The sequence below is a fragment of the Phycodurus eques genome, chromosome 7 (assembly GCF_024500275.1).
Source record: "Phycodurus eques isolate BA_2022a chromosome 7, UOR_Pequ_1.1, whole genome shotgun sequence".
NCBI lineage: Eukaryota > Metazoa > Chordata > Actinopteri > Syngnathiformes > Syngnathidae > Phycodurus > Phycodurus eques.
Window position 1 is genome coordinate 14,949,806 of NC_084531.1, and position 24,276 is coordinate 14,974,081.

At 38.7% G+C, this 24,276-nt stretch overlaps 1 protein-coding gene across 8 annotated transcripts in view; it reads right to left on the reverse strand.

Moving 5' to 3' along the window:
• The window catches only part of plch1 (phospholipase C, eta 1), an 83,442-nt gene that overhangs the window by 12,388 nt on the left and 46,778 nt on the right, over window positions 1–24,276 (reverse strand). For all 8 annotated transcript variants that reach the window (XM_061681296.1, XM_061681294.1, XM_061681299.1 and 5 more), the window contains 11 exons: window positions 22,683–22,886; window positions 21,602–21,722; window positions 19,705–19,876; window positions 12,814–12,921; window positions 9,520–9,678; window positions 8,243–8,305; window positions 6,811–6,905; window positions 5,003–5,100; window positions 4,723–4,902; window positions 2,301–2,408; window positions 944–1,068 (listed from right to left, as the gene is read on the reverse strand). In XM_061681296.1, coding sequence (XP_061537280.1) covers window positions 944–1,068; window positions 2,301–2,408; window positions 4,723–4,902; window positions 5,003–5,100; window positions 6,811–6,905; window positions 8,243–8,305; window positions 9,520–9,678; window positions 12,814–12,921; window positions 19,705–19,876; window positions 21,602–21,722; window positions 22,683–22,886 — 1,433 coding nt within the window. The remainder of the gene's footprint in view (window positions 1–943; window positions 1,069–2,300; window positions 2,409–4,722; window positions 4,903–5,002; window positions 5,101–6,810; window positions 6,906–8,242; window positions 8,306–9,519; window positions 9,679–12,813; window positions 12,922–19,704; window positions 19,877–21,601; window positions 21,723–22,682; window positions 22,887–24,276) is intronic.

The window sequence follows — 24,276 nt, forward strand, 5'->3', positions numbered from 1 at the left end:
TAAAATGTCTACATTAAACATTGTAAATTCAAGAATTTTTTGACATAATTCTGCCCAAAGTTTACGACTAAAATATAAAAAATTAAAATATAAAAAAAATAAAATAAAAACTAATAAGATTACAACTATCTATTCCATCCATTTTCCATACCGCTGATCTTCACTAGAGTTGCGGGCCTGCTGGAGCCTATCCCAGCTGTCTTCGGGCGGTGGTACATCCTGAACTGGTCGCCAGCCAATCGCATGGCATATATAAACAACCATTCGCACTCACATTCACACCTACGGGCAATTTAGAGTTGTCAATTAACCTACCACACATGATTTTGGAATGTGGGAGAAAACCGGAGTACCCGGAGAAAACCCACGCAGGCACAGGGAGAACATGCAAACTCCAGACAGGCGAGGCCCGATTTGAACCCGGGTCCTCAGAACTGTGAGGCTGACGTGCTAACCAGTCGTTCACCATGCCGCTATATTACAATTAATACAATTAAAATTAAATATAAAAAAGTAATAACAACAGAATAATAAAGGATATGAAAACATTTTTGAATAAAAATAAAGAAATTAAATTCAATAACAATAAAAAAATTAATTTTCTGAAATCAAATATTATAATTCACATTAAATTCATCCCGCAAGGCACCATTTTTTTTTTTATAGCTCTTGTATCGGATCTATTAGACTGTGCAGGTGTACCTAATGAAGTGTCTTGCGAGTGTGTATGACATTCCGTAGCTTTTTGTTTCCATATCTTTCACATTGTTTCCAACAACAACTAGCATTTATAATATCTGACAGAGTTACAAATAAATATGCTTTAGTTTAGATTTGTCTTCAAATTCATTGATTTCTGGTAGGAAAATGATATAAAAACGTTTTTTTTAAACAGGCATATTGAGATTTTGGGTGTGTCTAATTTATTCAATTTTTTGAGTACCTCTCCGCGGTCCCCCAGCATGGAATCCGGCGGTTTGGGCAAATGCTGTCCGCTAATGACCTTAAGAACGAGCTGCTTCTTGGGGCATGCAGGAAGTGGGTCATCACTAAATGGATTGAAGGTGCCTGCAGGGGATGCAAAACATCAAAGGTCTGATGGGAGTGCCATCACTCAATAGTATTAAAACACTGTATGTGGTTGCTTAGTTTGTTCCCTTGGATTTCAATACAGAAAGTGGGCGCGCACACACACGAAAGAATAAACTACGATGATGTAGGAAAAGTTAAAAGGCAGTAAATGCAGCATCGTGAACAAGTCATCTAAGGTTAACCACCCCTCTCCTTTGTTGTCAAGTGAAGATTCAATGCAACATTAACTGCGAGATCCCACTGTAAATCAGACATTTAATCCCCTGAATGACATCTAAACAGTGTTGCAGAGATTCCACTCCATTTTCACAAGCACAGTCAAAACAAGTAAATGATAGTTAGCAATGTGTATGTCTGCAAGCTTGGGATGGGCATAATAATCAGTTCATTGATCATTAAAGAATTCGGTCATTAATCGCATCTTGAAGCAACTGAGGTATAACGTCAGTTATTCTTCAAATAAAGACATCCCCAAAATGTGGAAAAACTAACTTAGAATACTTACCTAAAATGAAGAGAAAAATATAAGAAAGCTAAATACTACAAATAATAAAGATATATTAATATTAAATGTGAAAATACTACCAAAATATATATAAATACTGTAATATAACTATTTTACACATTTCTTAATATCTTCCGCATCTAAAATGAATATAAAAGAATATAAAAATATTAAACAATATGACAAAAGGTAACATAATTTCAAATGTGAAATGCAGTATCATAATGTCAATTTCTCGAAATAGTTGTGTCGCAGTATTAAAAATAATAAATGTAAAATATTTTAAAAATATATTTAATCATTAAAATATGTACAGGTTTCGTTAAAAAAATTGCTTAATTTACAGTACGTACACTTTTCAATTTGCGAACGGTCTTGGCATGAACAGAAGGCTCTCCAGTATGTTGTGCTTCTTCTCGTGCTGCTCTCGTGCCTCCGTGAATAATGCATTGCTGTAAGCTGAAAACTAATTGTCGACTCCGTGGCGTAATGTGGAGAGCTGTTGCGCGCGGAGGCGGAGGTTCTACCTCCGCATCCTCAATCATCCAATCAGAGATCTAATAGCGGACACGATCGTTTTGTCATTGACGTGATAAAAAAAAAAAAAAAAATGCATATTATGTAATTTATTGAATTATAGCATCTCTTTAATTAAGACAACAAATGGTTAATGTCGAGGTTCCACTGTACTGTGTTGCAGTACCTTTACACATGGGCGGGGGCTTGAGGGCATATCCGCTGCCTCCGTTCACCATGAACTTTGCCCTGTTGAGCTGCATCATTCGGCCTTCCGTCTGGTAGTTCAGCGCCACTGAAAGGCAAACACTGAAATATGTAATATGTAATGATCCCTCTCAGTATATTTGAGCTCATGAAATGTCTTCTATGAAATGTTACTCATTCATTGAGTCTGTCGAGGGAAGCAGGCGCTTGTTTGCTTTTGTACTCAAGAGTGTAATGAGTGTTAAGAAGGATTTAGACATCAATAAAGGAAAGTTTGCTCAATTGGCATGTTTTACTCATCTCTCCATCACTTGTGTTTCTAATGAAGTTGCACCTTCCTGTGCGGTCTAACTGCACCGGGATTGGCTGGCTTTCTAGCAGCCGGAATGCATGACAATCACAAATCACAATTGAATGCCTGAGGACTGTGGGCTAACTCCATCCATCCATTTTTGAGCCGCTTATCCTCACTAGGGTCACGGGAGTGCTGGAGCCTATCCCAGTTATCATCGGGCAGGAGGCGGGGTACACCCTGAAGTGGTTGCCAGCCAATCGCAGGGTACATATAAACAAACAACCATTCACACCTACGGGCAATTTAGAGTCTTCAATCAACCTACCACGCATGTTTTTGGGATGTGGGAGGAAACCGGAGTGCCCGGAGAAAACCCACGCAGGCACAGGGAGAACAAGCAAACTCCACACAGGCGGGGCCAGGGATTGAACCCCGGTCCTCAGAACTGTGAGGCAGATGCTCGAACCAGTCGTCCACTGCGCTAACTCAATTTTTGTTATTTTTCTTTTTAATTAAGTGCAGAAATGAATAAAGAAAATGCATATCTTACAGATGGTCTAAAAATCAAAGTTCAATTGCAATTTTCATACGCAGGGGGCAGTCTTTTATTGCACTCAGCACTTTTCCTGATTCATCAGTGCAACAATGTGCCAACTCCCTTTACTGCACCCATGAAACTGGGCTCACCTCCCATAACAACATCCCAGAAAGTGAGGTTCAGACGACTCGGAAAGTAAGTAGTGCTTTAGCTTTGGTGCTAGTGCATGTTACTATACAGTAAGTGAAAGTTGAATGAGGGCGGACCCCCATCTCTCCGTGGCCCGACAACCGAAGGGGAGGGGGTCGCGGGCCCCAAGAGCCGACCCAAGAAAAATGTGAATACCCACCAGTCACCCTTTTCCGAAGGTTTCCAGTTCCCCAATTGGCAACCATTATCCCTGTGCCGTAATCGTGTGTGGTAGGGTGTAGTGCATTCAAACTGGGGACAGTGGTGGGGGTGAGGCGAGACGGTCACAGGGCAATGATGACCCGTAACCGTCACCCCCACGCAGGCCAAACAGCTCCCCAAAGGATGTGCGAATGGATGTGGTGCACTCCAATTCTCAGGGGCTCAAATACAATTTATGGACCAAAGTATCTGGACACACCCCTTAAAACCCTGTAAAGTGACAACAACAACAAAAGACACACAACAACACTGAGCTGACGTATTAACTGACCCCTTCGCCGTTCTAGCAAGTTCTCAAGCTCGTTAGCTAGCTTGTAGCTACAAATAGCTGGCCAATTCGCAGTGGAGCCGTCCCACTCACCATCGCCTCGCTCCGGGCGCCGCGCCTGGCATAACACTTCAAGGAAGATTTTTTTTTGGTGTGTTGTAGGCATAGCTTAATGGCTAACTTCACACTGTAGTGGGAGAAATGGGCCAAGTTATTATTAAGTAATGCGCAATTGTGACAGATAGCTTCTGATAAAATGACAGCGCTCAGTACTTATACAGTGGGGGATGGCCGACTCTTGGGCAGAATGTACACCCAAGCTGAAGTGCGCGCTTTGGCTTGTTTTTAACTCGCCCCCAAAAATCCGTACAACTGAGGTGATGAAAAAAAGTTTCACACTATATCTCAACAATTCAATATTACTGTAACTTGTCGTCAGTCTTTGCACTTTTCAGCACTTATCTTCAAACCTATTTAATGTATTTAGAAAAAGAAAAACAAAATCACAAAATTGACCTTACGGGGTCTTTACTCAATCGATTAACCAATGGAGGGTTGGATGAAACCTCTTAGTTACCCCTGAATTTGAATTCAAGATCATTTGGACAATTGAAGCCCCCTTTTCTGTTCCCCAGTGCACAAGCAAGGTATCCTAGGATGAGATTAGTCTCGAATAAACCCATAAAAAACATAAACTTGATTAGAGATGCTGACCTCAAAAATACATTTTCAGTAACGGGCCAGCGTGCCACATGTGGCGTGTACATATTTCATTGTCACCTTTTTTTTTTTTTTTTTTTTTTTTTTTTTTTTACAACCTCTAATCTAAAAAAAAAATAATAATAAATTCATTGCCACCAAGCACGCAGAAATGCAGAAGACGAGCTTACCCAGCTGACAGCCAATATTCCAGTAGAGCTGGGGATTGAAATTGGACGAGTCGATACGGTACGCCGAGGGATAAATCCGCGACAGCTGCCTCTGATTGAAAGCCAGGAAGTGTTCGGCTCGGTGATTGACGAGCGACTGGGCTCGTGTCTCGCTGAATGACAGGACGTCGCCGGGCGTGCCTTGAAAACAGATGCGGAAAAGGTGTGTTTAGGAAAAAAAAAAAAAGGAATTTCAAATTGCAATCTACTATATTTGAGCTGGCCGGTGCTTTCGTCGCACCTTCATTGAGACACTCCTGCGAGGCCACAGAGTTGGTGAACACCACCAAATTTGACAGATCTCGACTCAGCTTCATCGTCTTCCTCTTCCTTCCTCCCCTACAACAACAGCCGGAGAATAGAGTCAAAGCACAGACGGCCAAGTAATTATTATTTCAGACTTTTATAGATTAATATACACATTTTAACACAGTAGTCATTAGGGATGAAACAGTAAATGGTGCTATGAAACACAGCGGAAGGCAACCAGAAAACAAATGTTTTCATTGTATCTTTTTTTTTCATTATTTTACTATCATTAATTATTTTTCTGCAACATTTTTATTATTTTACATTTTTTCCCCTTACACGTTTGTATAGTTTGTTGAATAATAATATTTCTTCTAATATTGGTGTATTTTTCATTACATATTTTTGTAATTTTTGCAATGTGTTTTTGTCACAATTTTCCTTTTTTTCCCGCTAATATTTTTACATTGTTTATTAGTATATTTTCTATTTGTTTATTATTTTAAATTATATATTTTAATTATTTGTCTAATATTTTTGAATTTATTACAATGTTTGTGTGGGGGGGGGTTATAATGTTTTACATTTTAAAATAATGTTTGTGTATTTTTGTCTAATATTTTGTATGATTTCCCTTATAGTTTTGTATTTTCTTTCTAAAATTAGTCATTTTTGTCTTTTTTAGATTTAAAATATTTTTTTCATTAATCTGTTTTATTTAACTAGTACAGTTCAATTTCTAATTTTAAAAACACACAATCAAGTGTTAGTAGCTTTTTTTTTATTGTTATTATTAGCCGAAACAGATTTAAAAAAATTAAATAATATAGGTTATAATCACTTAATTGTTTTTTTCTTTTTTAGAATTCAACATGTACAATTAAATTTTTAAAGCATCGTAACAATTATTGTACTTTTTTTTTTTTTAAATTCTAATCTTTCCGCCAACCGATTTCCTGAATTGTGCGACACAAGTTAATCGGCACATTGTATTTTTCTTAAATTTTGCTTCATTCATTTTAGTTAGATGTGGTCATGTTTCTACTTCTATGTATGAAGTCAGTTTTTCACATACACTCACACCCACACACACACACATACGCTCGCATACACACTCAAACACACAGCTGGACTCAGAACATGACGCATTTGCGTAGAGTCAAGTCAAACAGACAATATTTTATGTTTTCTATCTATATATAGTATTAAACAAAGACACAAAGTCACATGACTTGGACTCGAGTCATGACTTGGATGAATTTTGACTCGACTTGACAATATGTTAAAAGACTTGCAAATGGACTCGGAATTGAAAAGCAGTGACTCGTGACTTCACATGAAGTGAACTTTGTACCCATTGGCATGTTTCTGCGGTAACCTATGCAAATGTGGTGGAAACACAGACAGCTCTCAGGACTGTCCAAAGTCCCTCTTGAACACTGTTGCCAATGTCCCGAGAAAAATGCACACATTTATGGTATGTACAATTTCCAGTTTCAAGAGTCCCACCATGACCACCATTTTCACTCATTTAACACATACTGGTCAAACTCAAATCCATTTTAGTGAACAGTGTACACCTTTTGTAGCACCTGTAAAAAAAAAAAAAAAAAAAAAAAAAAAGGATTAACTTTTATGATATTTTTATGTTTGTATATTTTGGTCATATTTCAGGAGAAGGGATGGCATTTATGGTATTTGTATTGCTGTCAAATGTCAAAACCGGTCAAATTTGATCCAAACAGTATGTAAGGATTAACAGCAGCAGTGATCACGTTATGTGATTTCCGGCAAGTTCACCTGTTAAACTGTCCTCCGGCGTCCCGTGTGGATGTGTCCAGCTCGTCCTCGTCCTTTTCCACACTTTGGCACGTCAGTCGCGACTTGGAGTGCCTCTGGACAACCCACGCACACAAGCACACACTCGGATGTTACCGCAATATACCCCAACAACAACACAAAACAACTCGCAATATGTCTGGTCAATGTATTTCCTACACGCATACTTCACACGGATCACACACAGTATAGCATGTAAGTGGTTGATGTAATGACTGGCAGTGTGTGTGAGCTGAAGAGTGCAGTTGAAAAAAGTTCACGACAAATGCGACTTGGTGGAGGCATGTCGCCAGCACATTCCACGCGCCGATGCATGCACGCACACACATGAACATGCGTGGGAAGATGCGGATGATGCATCGTGTGTGGCATTTTTAGAACAAAAACATCTAAAGATCTGAGTTGGTAAACAGAGAAGTATGAAACCTCGGGTACAAAAAGATGATGGTAATATGGTATTTAATTTTTTTATTTTTTTTTGAAAGTGCTGTGGATCCTGAATGCTTAATAATATAATACAAAATAAGAATCAGTGTGCCCAACAATAAAACTAAGTATGGCTACTAGAGTGATAAATAAAATAAGATCAAATAAAATAAAATATAGAGGCTCGGCTGTATAGAGTAATATATTCAAATAAATACATACATTTAAATTAAGTGATAGTGAATGGGTCCTAAAATAAAATGAAGTGGCACATTGGTGAGGATAAGCGGTGCAGAAAATGGATGGATGGATGGATGGATGGAAAAATAAATAAAGGCTGCTATATTAATACATTAAATAAATGCATAAAACAAACACAAAATAAAATGACAGTAAATAGGTCCAGAAATAAAACAAAATAAAGTGGAGCATGGAGGCCAGAGTATTAAATATATAATTAAAAACTACAAATAAAATAAATACCGTAATAATGTGTCCTGTAATAAGTGTAGCCTGTGAGCTACCAATAATAACAATAATAATAATAATAGTGGGGCCTGGTTGCTCCAGTAATTCATACAGAAATAAATATAATAACTAGATAAACAACAAAATTAGATTATTGCTTCATCAGGAGCTTAACATCAATCACAAATGTGCAATGCATTTCTTCACACGGCTCAACCTTTGGGAGGTTTATGTCAAGAAAATGTCACTTTAAGAGAGCATCTTAAATCAGTGCAGGCATCCTGCAGATATGAATAATTTATTCATAGTGGGCATCACGTCGAAAATTATTGCACTGAATGTGTGTATAGAGCAGAAATTACATATAAGGCCAGCGGATAAAGGGATACGGATGAGTTGTTTCATTCGCAGCTAGTCTGAAGCTGACTTCTGCCGAAGGAGTCCTTTGAGAAGCCACGCAAATCAATCGAAACACAATAAGTCCTTCTATGAAGCCCACCTTCTGTTTGAGGGTGGTGATGAAGGATCGGCTTTGGGATTTCTTCAGAACACCCCTGGAGCTCTGCAACACACAGCGGGAGGAAGAAGAGCTCGGTCAAAGCTGTTGGCTTATGATCACCTATGAACATTGAGTGAGTCACTTCATGTCTAAATTGTCTATGAGGGTGACCTGAATATGAACTCATTTTGTGCTGATTTGTGAATTTAATTAGCAGTTGTTTAATGGTCATTACATCATCATATAAGAGTATATTGGCCACATAGTTACAGATCTGGAAAGCCCTCACCAAGGCCTTTGAAATGATATCTGACTTGATGTGGTTTGTTGAGAATAGATTTTTTTTTACTTTGGCCACAGTCAATTGACATCAAAAATTAATCAGCTGAATTTCAATTGATTTTGTGTTGGCAATGCAGTTGTGTGGCATTTCCCATCAAAACATTTTTTTTTTTGTTCCTTTCTCATTACATCATCGAATGAGGGCCTATTGATATAATAATTACACATTTGGGAAGCCCTTATTGAAGTCTTTAATTTCATGTATTGTATAATAATTAGAATCATCTGTATTGGCCATGTACCGTATGTTAAAAACACACAAGTAATTTGTCTCTGGTAGTTGGAGCTACTTTAACTAAGCACATCTAACTTGATGTGGTTTGTTGCTAATTGACTTTTGACCTTGTTACTGTTTAACTTTGACCTGGTAAATCTCCTGAAGGTAAAAGTCAATCACCACCACCACAAAAGCACCTGAGCAACTATTTAACTACTATATGTCTACCAAATTTGGAAAGAGCTTGATACAAATTGTTGAAAAATGTATTTTGGGCGATTTGGCATAATTGACCTAATTATTACATTAACCTTTTACCTTGACATTGATGTTTGTGCTTGTGAAAAACTGTTTATTAAATACGCCTACAAAGAGGAAATCAAGTGTTTTTTGCCGATTGGTAAGAGTGAGAAAGCAAGTGTTGGAGATGCCGTTGAAGACGGAAGTAAAGAAAAGCCCACTCTTTATGTTCAAACGGGAAACACAGGCTCCTAAAAATAGCACAAGAAGCAAAGTGAGGAAATGAAATATTACGTAACGCCACTGAAGACTTAGTTTCTCAACACTTTGGAGCCTTTTGACGTGTTACATGACACATCGCCCATGCATTGTGTCCATATGTGCTTGTTGGAGCCTCCTTCCCGCTGATGACCTACTTTCCCTCCTCCACCATCCTTCTCTTCTTGCTAAGCGTCAGTTGTGGTTTTCCACACTGTACCTGGCAGAGGTTCTTCTGAAGGCCCTGGTGCGTGGCCCTCAGCAGGGCTCTGATGCTGAAGCTGTCGGTGTCTTCCTTGTCGCCGATACGAGACTCCTTCAGGAGAGAGTCCAGCTTCTTCCTGATATGAGACTCAACTTGGTGATGGTGACCGTTCCCCTGCAAGGAAAAAGATTGCCTGAAATAGTTGAAATCAAAAATAATGAAAATAAAATAGTAGGCTGGGACCAGCAGAGGTGCTGTCGATTAACTCTCAAATGCAGTAGTTTGCTTTTAAGGCCCGCCGCACACCGAGCGACACGTCTTAACACGACTGAACTGGACAATCGTGAACAAATTACAGTAGGCGACACACACCAGCACACCTGACAATTGACTCTAGCGCACATACCAACACGCACCAGAAAAACTGCAAACCCAGGTGTTCTTTTCAACAAAAAATATTTTGACGTGCTACATATACTGTACTATATTATTTGTCATTTAACTACAAATAACATGGTGCGAATTTCACAGAAGAAGTGGACTGCCAATGTATCTCTATTGTATTATAATAAAGAGAGGAAACGGGTGAAAATAAAAGAAAACGTGTGACATTTGAGAGGTTGTTGGCAATGATAGCCCTATTCATTGACTCCCCTTGTGCATTTCAACAACAGACTCTCTACTCTTCATTTTTTAGCTGCGGAAACATACGGAATTTTACAGTAGTTGTAATTAGTGATAGAACGATTATCGACCGGGACGATTATAGGGGCCGGCATCGGCCTTTTTTTAATCCGACGACCGATAATTTAAAACTGGGTTATTTTGGCTCTGATGCAGCCGCACCGAGCTTCTCTGTCTCTGATTTCTCTCTCCAGTATTGTCCCGCCCACAGCACCACCTGATTGGTTACCCTTGCACAGCCACTGCACGGGTAACAGCCAATCAGCAAGCAGTAAAAGCCGTGCTACGCATGCACAGTGCTCTCAGTCTCACACACACGGGACAGAGAAAAGAATGTTTTACCAAACGAGATGGTCCAGGGAGCAAATATATGTTTCAAAGGTAAACTAAGCCTGCAGACTCTACATAGATTGTAATAAATCCTAATCCTACTACTTGTAACATTACTATGAGGCCATTAAGGTATTTTATATGTGTGTGTGTGTGTGTATATATATGTATGTGTGTGTGTGCCCCTGACTCAACTAATTCCCCTAAAAACTCTCCTTATAGGACATCCTCAATACTTATCGGCATCACCCAAATGTATTGCTGCGCTTGCCCAACAGTGCACTCAGAAGCAATTTAAAACACAGTTTTGTTGCACGGGAAGGAAGGAAGGAGACAATTATCACGCCTTCCAGGCCGCTAGCATTAAGTTTTTGTCTACGGCCGAAGATGTTCATCTGGTTGCGGTTTTAACGAGCGCTCTATTTTTCAGTAGAAACCTGCTACCGTCCGTTTAAAAAGGGCTTTGCTCATCCAAAGTGGCATCTGCAGCCCACGTGCCTCCAGCTAAATATGGGAGACGGCTGCCGTATTTAGTCACACAAGGGAACCATGTGACAAGTGATTGGAGCGCTGTCCTGCTTTATGTCATAATAATAACGAGAATACACCAGGGCATCGTGAGATACAGAGGGACTGAAGAGAAAGGTTTTATTAACAGAAAATAGGCGCAATGATGAGACGTTTTGACGTGACATTTGCATTGCCCTCACGCATGCACACTATCTCCTTTATTAAACCTTAAGAGATCCAAGGGACATTTTGTGACATTATTATTATTATTTTTTTAGGGAATATACTGTTGGTAACATTGTCTAGAAGATAGTCATTTTCAAAAATATTTGAATAGTCATTTCTCTTCCTTAGATTAGCCTAAAATGGCAAAACTGTTCCGGGTGCCATCCCCGAAAAACAGTGAAAACACATTCATCCAAACATAAACTAATGCTACTACTTCAAACAAATTTGATGTTGAGTTTACAATTCAAACTACATTTATCCTCCACTATATCATGGTTCATGATTCCCGTCTCGGCTATATTACGCTTTTTAAACGATCTTTATTTTAAAGGTTTTTACACTTAGTCAAGTGGGAAAGGAGAGCCACAGTTGCCAATGCCCTTTTCAGCTGTTAATTGAATGCCAGTAAAACACATTCACACTTAGAACACAATAACCCAAAAGCTGCTGTTGACCACAGATCACAGACCCACGCAGATACTCCACCCCACCTGGCACAACATACACAACACGCTACAATAAGTAAAGTATGTTCTATACAGTGCCCTGTGATTGGCTGGCGACCAGTTCAGGGTGTACCCCGCCTCTCGCCCGAAGATAGCTGGGATAGGCTCCAGCATGCTTGCGACCCGCGTGAGGATAAGCGGTCCGGAAAATGAATGAATGAATGAATGTTCTATACATTTTATTTGTATTTTATTTTGGGTTTTTTTTTGTGTTCAAATACATTCATGATGTATTTAAAAGATGTTTTGGTAAGTTTAAGTGTGTTTTCATAAGTTTAAATGTGTTTAAACCATGTGAGAGGGGTAAAATTACAACAAAATCATTTTATTCAAATTTACTTCTCTCTCGATGCTCTCGCTTTATCACAGACTTTCACCTATTGCGTGTGTGTCTGCAGCGTGTGTGTCTGCCCCTTGAGAAATGGGAGTTCTCTGTACTGACTTTTGATTTTTAATTTTCATATTTTCCCACCAGATGGCAGTAGATGTTTCCATTCAAAGCATGCAGCTACAGCAAACAAAACATTTCTTGTTTTCTGCAAGGGTGCCTTGTTACTGAAATGATAACCGTGCTTGGCTATTGATGTTGGATAAATATTGGATTCGAATATAGATTTTTCTTTTATCTTAACATTCCCAATTACTCTTTTTGTCTGAATTATCAGTTGCCACATGTCCCATTAGCCTACTGATTTCCCAATCAATGCCTCTCTCCAAACAGCTTGTGTTCTAAAAATAATTTTCAATAAAAACATTTCCTCATACAATGAGCAACATGTCGCAGTAGGTCAAATTTCCCCTTGTACAGTTATCATCACAGTTTTCCACTAGCATCACTCACACTGTTGTGGTGACATCACAAAAAAAAAAAAAGAAGCAAATCACACTTGGGGAGTTCATCCATTAGATGCTCACTGAGCTGAAGTATAACGAGATTTCTGCCATTTTCTTTCTTAGGAAAACTTGGTCATACGATTTTTGGAATGTTTTGACTTTGTTCCATTCAAAAGTAGCATAAATTAAGAGCATCTTAATGTCAGCAATGTCTCACATTGTTGTTCTTGAGCTTGAAGTCGTCCTCAATTTCGTCGGCGCTGTCGTCGTCGGACACCTCGCCTTCCTCGGCATCAGCAGACAGATATGCAGGGAGACGCTTTCCCTGCACGGTGTGAAAGAGACAGACAGCTATTACTAGCAAACAGTAAGTCTTGAACGCAGCTTTGATTAATCCACGTTGTTTTGTGCAATATTGATCCAAGTAAGCAGTACAAATACTTGTCATTAAATTGTTTGATCTAAATCAGCGGTGTCAAACTCATTTTTGCTGCGGGCCACACCGTAGTTATGGTTTCCTTCGGAGGGCCGTCATGACTGCGAACATATATACAGTAAATGTACAATTGCCTCATATGAATACATATATCCCCCCAAAAAAAACATGAATAACTATATTTGAAATCAGAAGCCAGGAGAAAGTTGTTAATTCAGTTTATTTTGAAATGGGAATTGGGAACAAAAATGTTTGTAATCGACATTTTTAAAAGTGAAGACGATTTGCAATGTTGTTATTTTAGTAAGAATCATGAAGTCGACGTGCTTGATTTGCTTTCGCGGGCCACATAAATTGATTTGGTGGGCCGGATGTGGCCCCCGGGCCTTGAGTTTGACACCTGTGATCTAAATGAATTTTCATGACCTTCAATAGAAAATTCAATCAGTCATATATAAAATAAATTGGCGTACTCCTCGATGTTATATAAGTCATTTAACTCTAACAACCTTTAAGTGTTTTTATGATTGCTTTTTCCATCTATTAATAATTGATTAAAACTCAGTGAAGAATTCATGCAAAGTTTATCAGGCGAGAAAGAGAAAGTACTTTATTGATCGTAATTACTAAATTGCTCAGAAACAACAATTATCATAGCTGGATTTGTTTTCTAAAGCACCCCCAAATTATAACTTGAAGTAAATTAAAACAAATATTTTTTTTTTTTTCAATTCAATGATGACAATACAAAAAAAGTTTCCCTTTCCTTGCATTCATTTCGTGGATTTTTGTACTTTAAAAAAGTGTACAAAAATTATCACTGTACAGCAAATCGTATAAAACATTTTAAGTGAAGTACAATGCGTTTTCATGGAATACAGTGCAAAAAAAACAACAACAAAAAACATTACACTTCTTTTCTGGCTTTGAAAAAAAATGCAGTAATAATTAGTGAAACCACAAAAAGCCACTTCAATAGTAGATAACCAGCGGAGTCACCTTCACAGCCTTATTTCCCCTTTATTCAGGTGAGCACTCCATTTTTATGTGAAGGTGGCTTGGTGTTAGATATATTGTAGAAGTTATCATTTATTTGCTTAGCTTGCATTAGTATTATGGACAATGTTTAGAAAGAAAGATGTCTCGCCTTCAAGAAGATGACTCAGCAGGAATCATCTGAGAGAAGGACGTGGCCGGGACGTGGCAGGTGCCATGTTTTCACCTTGAAACCCTACCCTTAGTGTGTTGTGTCTTGTAGCTTAGTACGTTATGTCTTGTAAACTTAGAAACCTCCCTATTTTCAAATAAATGCAGGAGCGACGGGAGAGATTGTTTAGAGCGTGTTGAGAGGCTGTAACCGGAACAATCTCCCATGCGCCCTCCTCATGAGTAAAATGACCAACGTCTTCATTCCTTTTGTGTTTATTCATTATAATGTTTGGTGAGATAAATCCAACACTTGGAAAATGTTTCTTGAGCTGCAGAAACAGCTCTCTGTCTTGGATTAGCATCAATTGGACTCTGGACTTTGGTGTATACAACCGGTTTTGCAGGATCCCAACTGTCCTGCTTCCTTCAGAGATGTAAATCATCATCACAGGTTATCATTGTATTTAATTCTATTTCACTGTATTTCATTGTACTGGTATCAAGTCCGGCACGGTGGTCGACTGGTTAGCACATCCGCCTCACAGTTCTGAGGACCTGGGTTCAAATCCCGCCGCTGTGGAGTTTGCATGTTCTCCCCGTGCCTCGGGTGGATTTTCTCCGAGTGCTCCGGTTTCCTCCCACATCCCAAAAACATGCATGGTAGGTTAATTGAAGACTCTAAATTGCCTGTAGCTGTGAATGTGAATGGTCGTTTGTTTATATGTGCTCTGCGATTGGCTGGTGACCAGTTCAGGGTGTACCCCACCTCTCGCCCGAAGGTAGCTGGGATAGGTTCCAACACGCCCGCGACCCGCGTGAGGATAAGCGGTACAGAAAATGGATGGATGGACTGATGTGACACCCAGGTTGGCCTAGGTTCTAAAAATAACAGCACCAAAAGAAAAAAGCAAAAAAAAAAAGCCCACTATATGTTTAAACAGGAGGCATACTTCTCAAAACGACTCATGTGGCTCTTTTTGCTGGCACATTTCTACCCACAAACACAAATGTACAATCTGCTGCTGACTCTTCCAAAAGCTCCCCAAGAGAGGCTCTTCCGGTCGAGTGGGAGCCCATTAGCGAGGGTGTGAGTGGGCGTGGGGAGATTTTCTGAGCTTCTCTGTTAAAAAAACAAAACAAAACAAAAAAAAAGTCAATGGCAAACTCTCGCCCCCTTGCTGTCTCTTGGTTTACATCACTGTCCCCTCATTTTAAAACGCCGCCGCATGTTTTATTACCACTTCCTTCACATCTTATTTGTCACTCTTGCCATTTTTCTCAGAGGCTGCTGAGGAGTTGAAGAGGAATAAAAGTCTTTGTAACAAAATCAATCAGCCTTTTTCTCTTTTTTGGGTTTATGCTCGGAAGATCTAAAAGATTTTTTGCAGGGGAACAATTCATGCCTTTTCTTCACGCTGCAGAGGACAGACATAAAAACCAACGCGCTCAAAAGTTCTCTTCCGCTCAGAAGGTCGCTCGCTTCCTCTTTATGTCCACCAGCAAAAAGCTCTTCCTGTGCTCTTAAACACAAATAAGTACACATGGGCAACCTTACATCACCGCTAAAATCAATAAGAATTTTGTCTTAAAACAAGAACGGAAGGTTGTTAAATGGAGATACAGTAAGTCCCAAAGGTTAAAAGTAGGGGTGTCAAACTCATTAGGGTCGCCGGCCACATCGTTAATTCACTTATTCACAGATGTTTTGGGGGGCAAACTATCCTCTGTTATTATTTTCAGGGCGAAACGCTGTCTACAGTCTGTACGATATTTATTGTATTGTGTCTCTTTCGTTGCGACGATGAACGGTTCCTCTTAGCCATAAAAATGCCCCAAAAAATATTGATCTCGTTGTCGGCTCAACCAAACAACCACACGCTCATCCAATCAACAATCAAACAGCAGCCGTGTTAGATTTGTGATTGACAGCCAGTGGGACACAATACAGTAGCTATTGTACATGGCTGCGCCCATGTCTGCTTCGGCTCATGATAGTTTTGCCAACCTAGGACTAAACACGTCATTAAAACCAGTGGAATCCGTCACAAAAGAACAGCGCAACAATTGGTGTCACTACATGGATTCACTAGTCTCCGGTCAGACGCACAAGCCATTCTAGCACTAACTGCTGAACCAGTCGGAGCCAGCAGTCTAGGAAGTAACAGACATTCCCACCAGCGCAGGCCGCCACAGGGAGCGTCAGGCCGGCACCATCGATGTAACTCCTCTGCTTTGGTGTGCAGTCAAACGTTCGTTGTTTTGCACTACAGTAAATCATCATTATCATCAAAATTGTTGATGTCAACATACATACTGTACATTGTGTATCTGCGTTTAGCTGTAAGCCGTTTACTGTCCTGTATGTTTTTAGGGTACAGCCATATTGAAAGATGTTTGTAGGCATTATAATCATATTTTGTGGTATATTTATGGTTTCAATTATTAATATAGGTAATTATAATCACGTTTAGGGGAGCATTGATTATTGGCAGAAAATTGCTATTCGCAGTGGGGCTCGGTCCCTGTCCCCCGCGAATAGCGATGGTCCACTGTACAAAACAAAATCATGGATAACCAGTTTTGAAACCAGAAGTAAAAAAAATGTTTTAAAAAGTATTATGTATCAGTATACATGAAGTATCCGCACATGACTTGCTTACGTGGGCCACATCCAATGATGTGGTGGGCCAGATCTGGCCCCTGGGCCTTGTGTTTGACACCAGTGTTTTAAAGAAAGACTGATCCAAAAAGGGTGGCTGGGAGAGCGCTGGATCTCTTGTACTGATTTGAACTCAACCGCAGAGGTCTTCTTTTGCTAGATATCCTTAAAGGGGGACATATGGAAAATTGCCTTTTTATTGCTTGCATACAAATAGCTGGGTCTCTGGAATGCCTCCTCCCACTCATTAAGTGTGAAATTAGACAACCAAGTAATTATTTTTATTTCCGAAAAAGTGTCTGTGACCAAGCCATTCAGCAATTAACATAACAGGTTGAAAAATGTTGGTTGAGAAAATAGTGGCTAATAAAGCATTGAAAAGAAGACCCTGGACCCCAGCTACATGAAAATCTGGATCCATCTTTTGAAATCATTAAGATTCTTGTTGTGACTCAGAAGAAGAATCCATAATCAGCTAAAATAACAGCTTGGCGCACTAAAAGGAGGAAATTTTGTGATTTGATGTCAGCCAATACCGTCAAAAGTCATTCAAAATGAATGGGATTCTTGCCCTTAGACAGAAAACATTAACATTGCTGAATAAACAAGCACTGAGAAGCACTTTTGCAGTATCATAATCATGCAAATGCACACCAAGGGGGATTTTGACAACTGAATCTTTCATTTCTGCTGAATGAACAACTCCATTATTTATGCGATGTTCACATTCAGGACGCAAATATTGCCGCTTTTGTATTTCAATGTGTCATACTCATAAGACACATTATGACACTGCTGATACGGCATGATTTGAATTATTTCAAGCATCATGACAAAAAAGCGATTCCCTGTGCATTGTTAAAACTGTGATGTATTCAAATACTTTCAATTTTTCAATTAATTACTGTGCATTGTTTTTGTTTTTTTTAATGAAATCGAGCTAAATGATTGTGAGAACGGGCTCTAATACAGTAGTTTAACTCTCACTGGTTCCTTTTCTCCTTATTAGGAGGTAAATTGAGCACGGCCAATTGAAATGACGTCCTAAATTCTATTATTTTGTTTGATAATGGCTTCAATTGGCATTTGAAACATTGCCAAAGCAGAAACATTATGGGAGATAATCTGTGCTAATACTGTGTTAATTAAATGGGCTTTATAGCAAGGTGCCCCTAATAATTTTATCAAAAGGTATATAAATGGATTTCACAATATTTTAGGAACCTCAAAAGAAACGTTGTACAGTGGTTCCTTGACTTACGATTTTAATTTGGTCTGTTGCCTCGACTAATGTGTTCAATGACCACGCTAGTACCTCAAAATATGTATATCTTAAATTATCTTTCCCTGTTGAAATTAGGAGAAATGACATTAATTTGTTCCAACAACCCATAAAAAAAACATCAATATATGTTGTAATGTGTTCGTTAATAAGAAAAATAGCACTCTACAGTATTGTACTTTATAAAAATATACAGTAATAACAGAATGTATATGATATATATAATAAGTAATATAATTAAAATAAAATGTTTGTGCATCAGGATTAAATCATTGTGCACCTCTATCTGGGGTGTGTGCCTTGGCCACCAGAGGGCAGTAAAATCCAGACATACCACTATACACGAAAGAGATGGTCACAACAGCTCTGTAAGATGCAGTAGTATTCGTTTTTTTTTCTTTTGCAGAGTATAAAGAATATATGCCTGTGAGTTAGTCTGTCTCGCTGTCTGTCTGTCTATGTGTGTGTTCAAATATATTCTTGCTTATAAGGTTATAACCACAAAATCCACGCTATTTGATAGCCCATCTATGGCGCTTTGATTTGTGTGTTCACACTAAGCTAGCAGATATTCCTAAGGCAAACGACATTGGTTCTTTGAAATACATATGAATTTGTTCTTTGTTTATTTTGACAGTAAACTTCAACCGAGAGTGACAATCAAGAGCAAAAAAAAAAGGAAAAAAAAAGAAATGGTCAAGCGATGGCTCGTAGTTTGGTAAACGAGCAAGTCGCGTTACCGCTGTACCAAAATTAATAATGTTAATAGTTTATTTACATTGGATATAAAAATTCAACACTGCACACAATATGTTGGTTGCCTCTACAAAGTAGAAGTAGAGGGAAAAAAACAACAGTAATAAAGGCATTTCTTCTTTGGAAAAAAGGGTAGTGTATTTTATTGACACACCAAACAAATGAGGATAAAATGTAGTAATCGTAGAGCCATAAAGTCATATTTTTGCAAGGGGAAACAGTGATCATGCAATAATAATAATAATAACAATAATGTACATCTTTTTCCAGGATTTATTTTAGTGTGTTATTTTATTTTTTTAACCACAAATTTTACAAGAATAAAGAACATTTCGTTTTTGACGTGCCCTGAGGGTGAAATTCACTTGAAGGTACTGAGAAAAATATGACTTTTTTTTCCTAGTTACATTTTGACTTTTTTGTCAAAGACATATGTCTTCATTCTTTTACCTTTATGACATTATTCTTGCCCTATAATTGTTGTTTTTCTTTTCCGTGTGGCCCTAACACTTCTTCACAAGCATTAGGGTGCATAACCGAAAAGAAATACTTGCTTTACGGCAGCATTCAATCTATTTTATTTGACCTCTCTTCTTTGCTGGGGTGCTCCGAATGTGTCCCATTGCGGGGATATCTCAGACCCCTTCAGGTCACACCAACAGATTTTCACTTGAATTTAGGTCCCTGATCTGGCTCGCCCTTTCCAAATATTGAAATGTCTTTTATTTCCCTTTTTACCTCAGGACATTGGCGTGCCCACTTTGTACAGTGTATCTCCAGTGGTTTTTAAGTTTAGAGCCCATACATTGTGTTGGTTTCCACTTACTTTAATGAGAATCTTGCCCTGCAGGCTCTGAGGGCTGGGTAGCGTCTTGGACTCTCTGCTGAACACGTGCCCGACGTCCAGCTTGTCGGCAAACACTTCCCTCAGATATTGGGCGATCTTCTTCTGCTGCTGGATGCTGCAGTGGTTTTCGATGGACAGAAGCACCGGGTACCTGCCACAACACACATACGCGAACATAGAGGGATGTTGAGCACATGCTCCAATAGACTGACAGGAAGTGAATGATTGAGATGATGAAATCACAGATCTGCAGCCACAAACCTGCACCTCTAAGGACAGCGTCTGTGCGTGTTGTGCGTGCGCATTGTGTGTGCGTCTTGTGTGTGTTTCTGAGAGCAAGTTGTATTTGTACCGGTGTTTTCGTTTGGAAAAGTGACTTTTGGCCACACGGTAGCACAAATGTCAGCTTTGTCAGAGTGACAGCTTCGCCTTGGGGGAAGCATGCCTGCTTTCACCTCTGCACACACCCACACACAAACACACGAACACACACGCACGCACACACACACACAGGTCCTATGCCTGTGACAAAAAGGGACAGCAGAGCGAGTGAGCCAGTCATTTCCTTTCCCCTATAGCTACATCCTGAGATTCTTTCAGGTGAAACATTAGTGTGTGTCTGTGTGCGTGCGTCTGTGCATGTGGTGATATGCCACTTCCACGCAGCCAGGGGCCCTTCATCATATAAACAGGCGGCGCTCATGATAAGATGAATGTAAAAGGGAGAACAGCAGCGACAATTAAGAAAAACCTGATTTATAAATGTATGTACCACAATTTCTCACGTATGATACGCTCTCAAGTATAATACACCCCCCCAAAATCGACCCCAATAATCAGGAAACCGTGTGCATGCGCTGACATCCGTTTCACTTGCTCACCATGCATTTCTAAACCAGTTCTCATATTAGCAAACAACAAAGACAGTGATCGACTCAAATCAATGCTCGTTCATACGGTATGTTTAACTTACTGTTACAGCAAAAGAAACAAAGATGCCCGAAATGCGTGAATGACCTTTTGTTTATTATTCTAAAAGAATTATGTATTATTCTTTTTTAAATTTGTATTTAATTGTATTTTTTTAATTTTAGTTGGCTTTTGTTCTTTTGCCCTGGCACTATTGAATGTTACATAACAACTAGTAGACTAGCTTCGTGTACCTTAGCCCCAATAATTAATTGGACACGCGACGCTGCCGAGCACACAGAACAAGCTGACAATTTAAGTAAATAATAGCTAAACGGGCACACAAACTCAGTGCAATTCTATTTTTGCTCCAACAAGCTGCTGCCAAAGTGAAACTCCACTTCAGGCTTAATTACACCGCTTGAATCTGCTGCCACCGGCTTTAAAGAAAATAAATAGCTTTATAACCAGAGCCACTGACTTCACATGGTAGAGCAAAGAGTCTGCGTCACTTTGTTGAGGTTGTGTTGGACTTTGCGGAGACAAAGGGCCTCTCCTGAGGGGATAGTGAGGAAACACTGGTGAGCAGATGGTTCACTTAGATGCTAGTGAGGGCCAAAAAGAACTGTGTTGTATGAGAAAGCCAATGTTGACTGTTTAAAACAACAACAACAACAAAATCAGATTGATTTCATGACAGCCGTTTGGCGCATCCTGTTTCCTATGGATTAAAAATTCAACATATATGCATCTTTTAGGATTATTCCGCAACGATTGAATCGAGGCAATTGGACTGGTCTTGTTCGTTGAAGACATTTTAGGATTATTGTTTCCCAAAATCACGGTAGTGGATGAGTGCATGCGATCAATAATGCAATTAACAGCATATCAAATTGTATTGTTTGCAGACAGAATGTCACTGTTGTTTGCCACGAGGGAACTAATTAAATGTCATTGGTGGACTCACGGGTTATTGATGAAAGCGTATTTGTCGATCGTCTCGATGACGGACTTGAAGGTGATCTTGGAGGTCAGCGTGTAGCCGTGCTGGACCATGGGCTCGCCATCTGGACCGTCCCAACAGTCCACTGCAGAGAGACGGAAGGAAAAACACATCTCATGTATCATTCTCTTCGGCAATGAGGGCTTCTTGTCTGTGTTAATGCCTCTTCTCATTGCTCACAATTAAGGTGAAGTGAGGCTTGGGCTTGATGATGTATTATAGCAACCTAGACAGACTTGACTTTCCTAAATTACTGTGATAAACACTCGGGTTTGAAAGCAGATGTTTTTTTTTTTTGTAGGCGACTCTAAGGTGTTGATAGTCAACGTCAACTATTCTATGATGTCATTTATGGGCGGGGTTCAGGGTGTACCCCGCCTCCTGCCTGATGATAGCTGGGATAGGCTTCAGCGCGCCCGCGACCCTCGTGAGGAGAAACGGCTCAGAAAATGGATGGATGGATGAAAAAAAACATAATTCAATACAATTTAAATAATCAAACAGATTAATTAATTGCTCCTCCTTCTGGTGTGTGGGACTTGACCACCAAGGTGCAGTATAATACAGTCATGCAGACGCAAACGAAGAATAGTTTTCACAAGTACTGTAGGTGACTCAGTGAGCTGCTGTAATATTAGTTGTTTTTCGTAGAGGATAAAGAATATATGCCCGAGTATTGTTGTATTGTGTGTTTACATGTGTTGTTGCACCATTTGTGTTCAAATATCCGTTGCTTAATGGGGTTTTACACCGCAACTATCAATGCTATTCTTTTGTCCATTTGTGGCATTGCGCATTGTGTGCGAGCAATAAGCTAGCGGAAGGCAAAGTTGTCTGGTTGTTTCAAATACACAACAATTTTCTTTCTTTTTTGTTTAGTTTGACAGTAAACCTGAAGTTGGCAATACACAGGTTGAAGCCTCTTTTTTGAAGAATTGTTTATAGATCATCGTATCTCAAGGCACCACTGTACTTTCAATAAAGGCACATCGGCCCGTTCTGAAAAAAACTGCCTCTACGACATCACTATCCCACGCCCGCTGACCTTCCACGCAGCGGCAGCCGGATTGCAGAACCCAGGCGTACATGTCGGTCTTGGAGTGCGATAGGAGCTGGTCTCCGGTCAAATACGTGTTGTGAGAGGAGGCGATGAAGTAGTTGCACAGAGGCTGATCCATGTCCTGGTTCACGTCGTTGTGCAGCGGGTTGAAAATGTCGCACGTTGGACTGCGCATGAAGCTTGTAAAACCTGGAGGGAGAAAAACAACAAATTGGTGAGCAGGTGATGGAATAAAAATCAATATTTATGCTTCAATACAGCAAAGACATATTGCCCAGTTCTGATCAAACTTACATTCAAGCATTTAAGCAACATCCATTCGGATAAAGAAATACTGTCCAATTTAAATTAATGTGCTTATATAATAACACACTTATCCCCTTGTTTCCAACTTTCCACCATATTTACGTTTCATTCTTTTATAATTTTGAGATTTTTCCTCAGAATATTCAAATATTCTCTCAAATTTACGATTTCGTTATTATTAAAAACAGAAGACAAATTCTCAAAATATTACAACTTTAATCAATTCCTCCTAACCGTTACTGTTGTAATTTCTTTTTAGAATTATTAGAACTTTGTTTTAATGAATAACAATAATAGTTTCAGTTATTTTTTTTATGTCAAAACTATCTGTAAAAGAAAATCATAGATTTTGTAACATATACTACATTTTTTTGTGTGCTTGTGTATTTCAAGCTTTTCTCATAAATTAACAATTTAACAAATTATTTTTTTCCTAATATGACAGTCTCATATGATTTGTCCACATATTATAAATGCAGTCTTGTATTTTAAAAGATATCACACTATTAAGATTGTTATTTTCTCATTTCAAATCTATATTTTTCTCAGTAATGTCAAATTTAAAGTTTTTTTCTCAAAATATTATCATTTTTTTCACAGCACCAAAACTTTGTTTTGTAATACGCATGTAATTTTTTTTCTGATAAAAATGATTTCCCTAATATGATATACCCCATCCATATTTTTTCACAATATTAATAATGTAAAACTCAAGTTATTTTCCCATAATACTACCTCTTTAGCCTTGTAAAATATTTTATTTCTTACAATGTTCTCATAAGATTACATTTCTTTTTAAAAATCTCATAAAGTTACTATTTCTTTTCATATAAATCACAACATTCTCAATTTTCTTTTTCGAGTTAATCTCATAGTATTACTTATTGCTTGTTTTTCTGGTAGTATGGCATACTCCTTTTATAATAAATGAAATATTAATAGATTTAATGAAATATTAATACATTCAAATAGTACAATGTTTTAGCATTAATATTGCAAAATAAAATTATATGAATAGAAAACATTCTAAACAGGTCACAAAATGAATAATAATAATTATTATTATTCTTATCTATTTTCCTTTAAATTTTGAATTAAACATTGACAATTTTAGTGCGTGTTGCCTCCGTGGCAATATAATGTAAAATAAAAGCAAAACACTGTACTGTAAGTATAGTAACACACATTTGATCATTTCTCTTGAAATGCATTGAAGAGGAATGTCATGACATGATCTCTTCAAAAGCAGGTGGACCATCCAGCAAAAAGCACA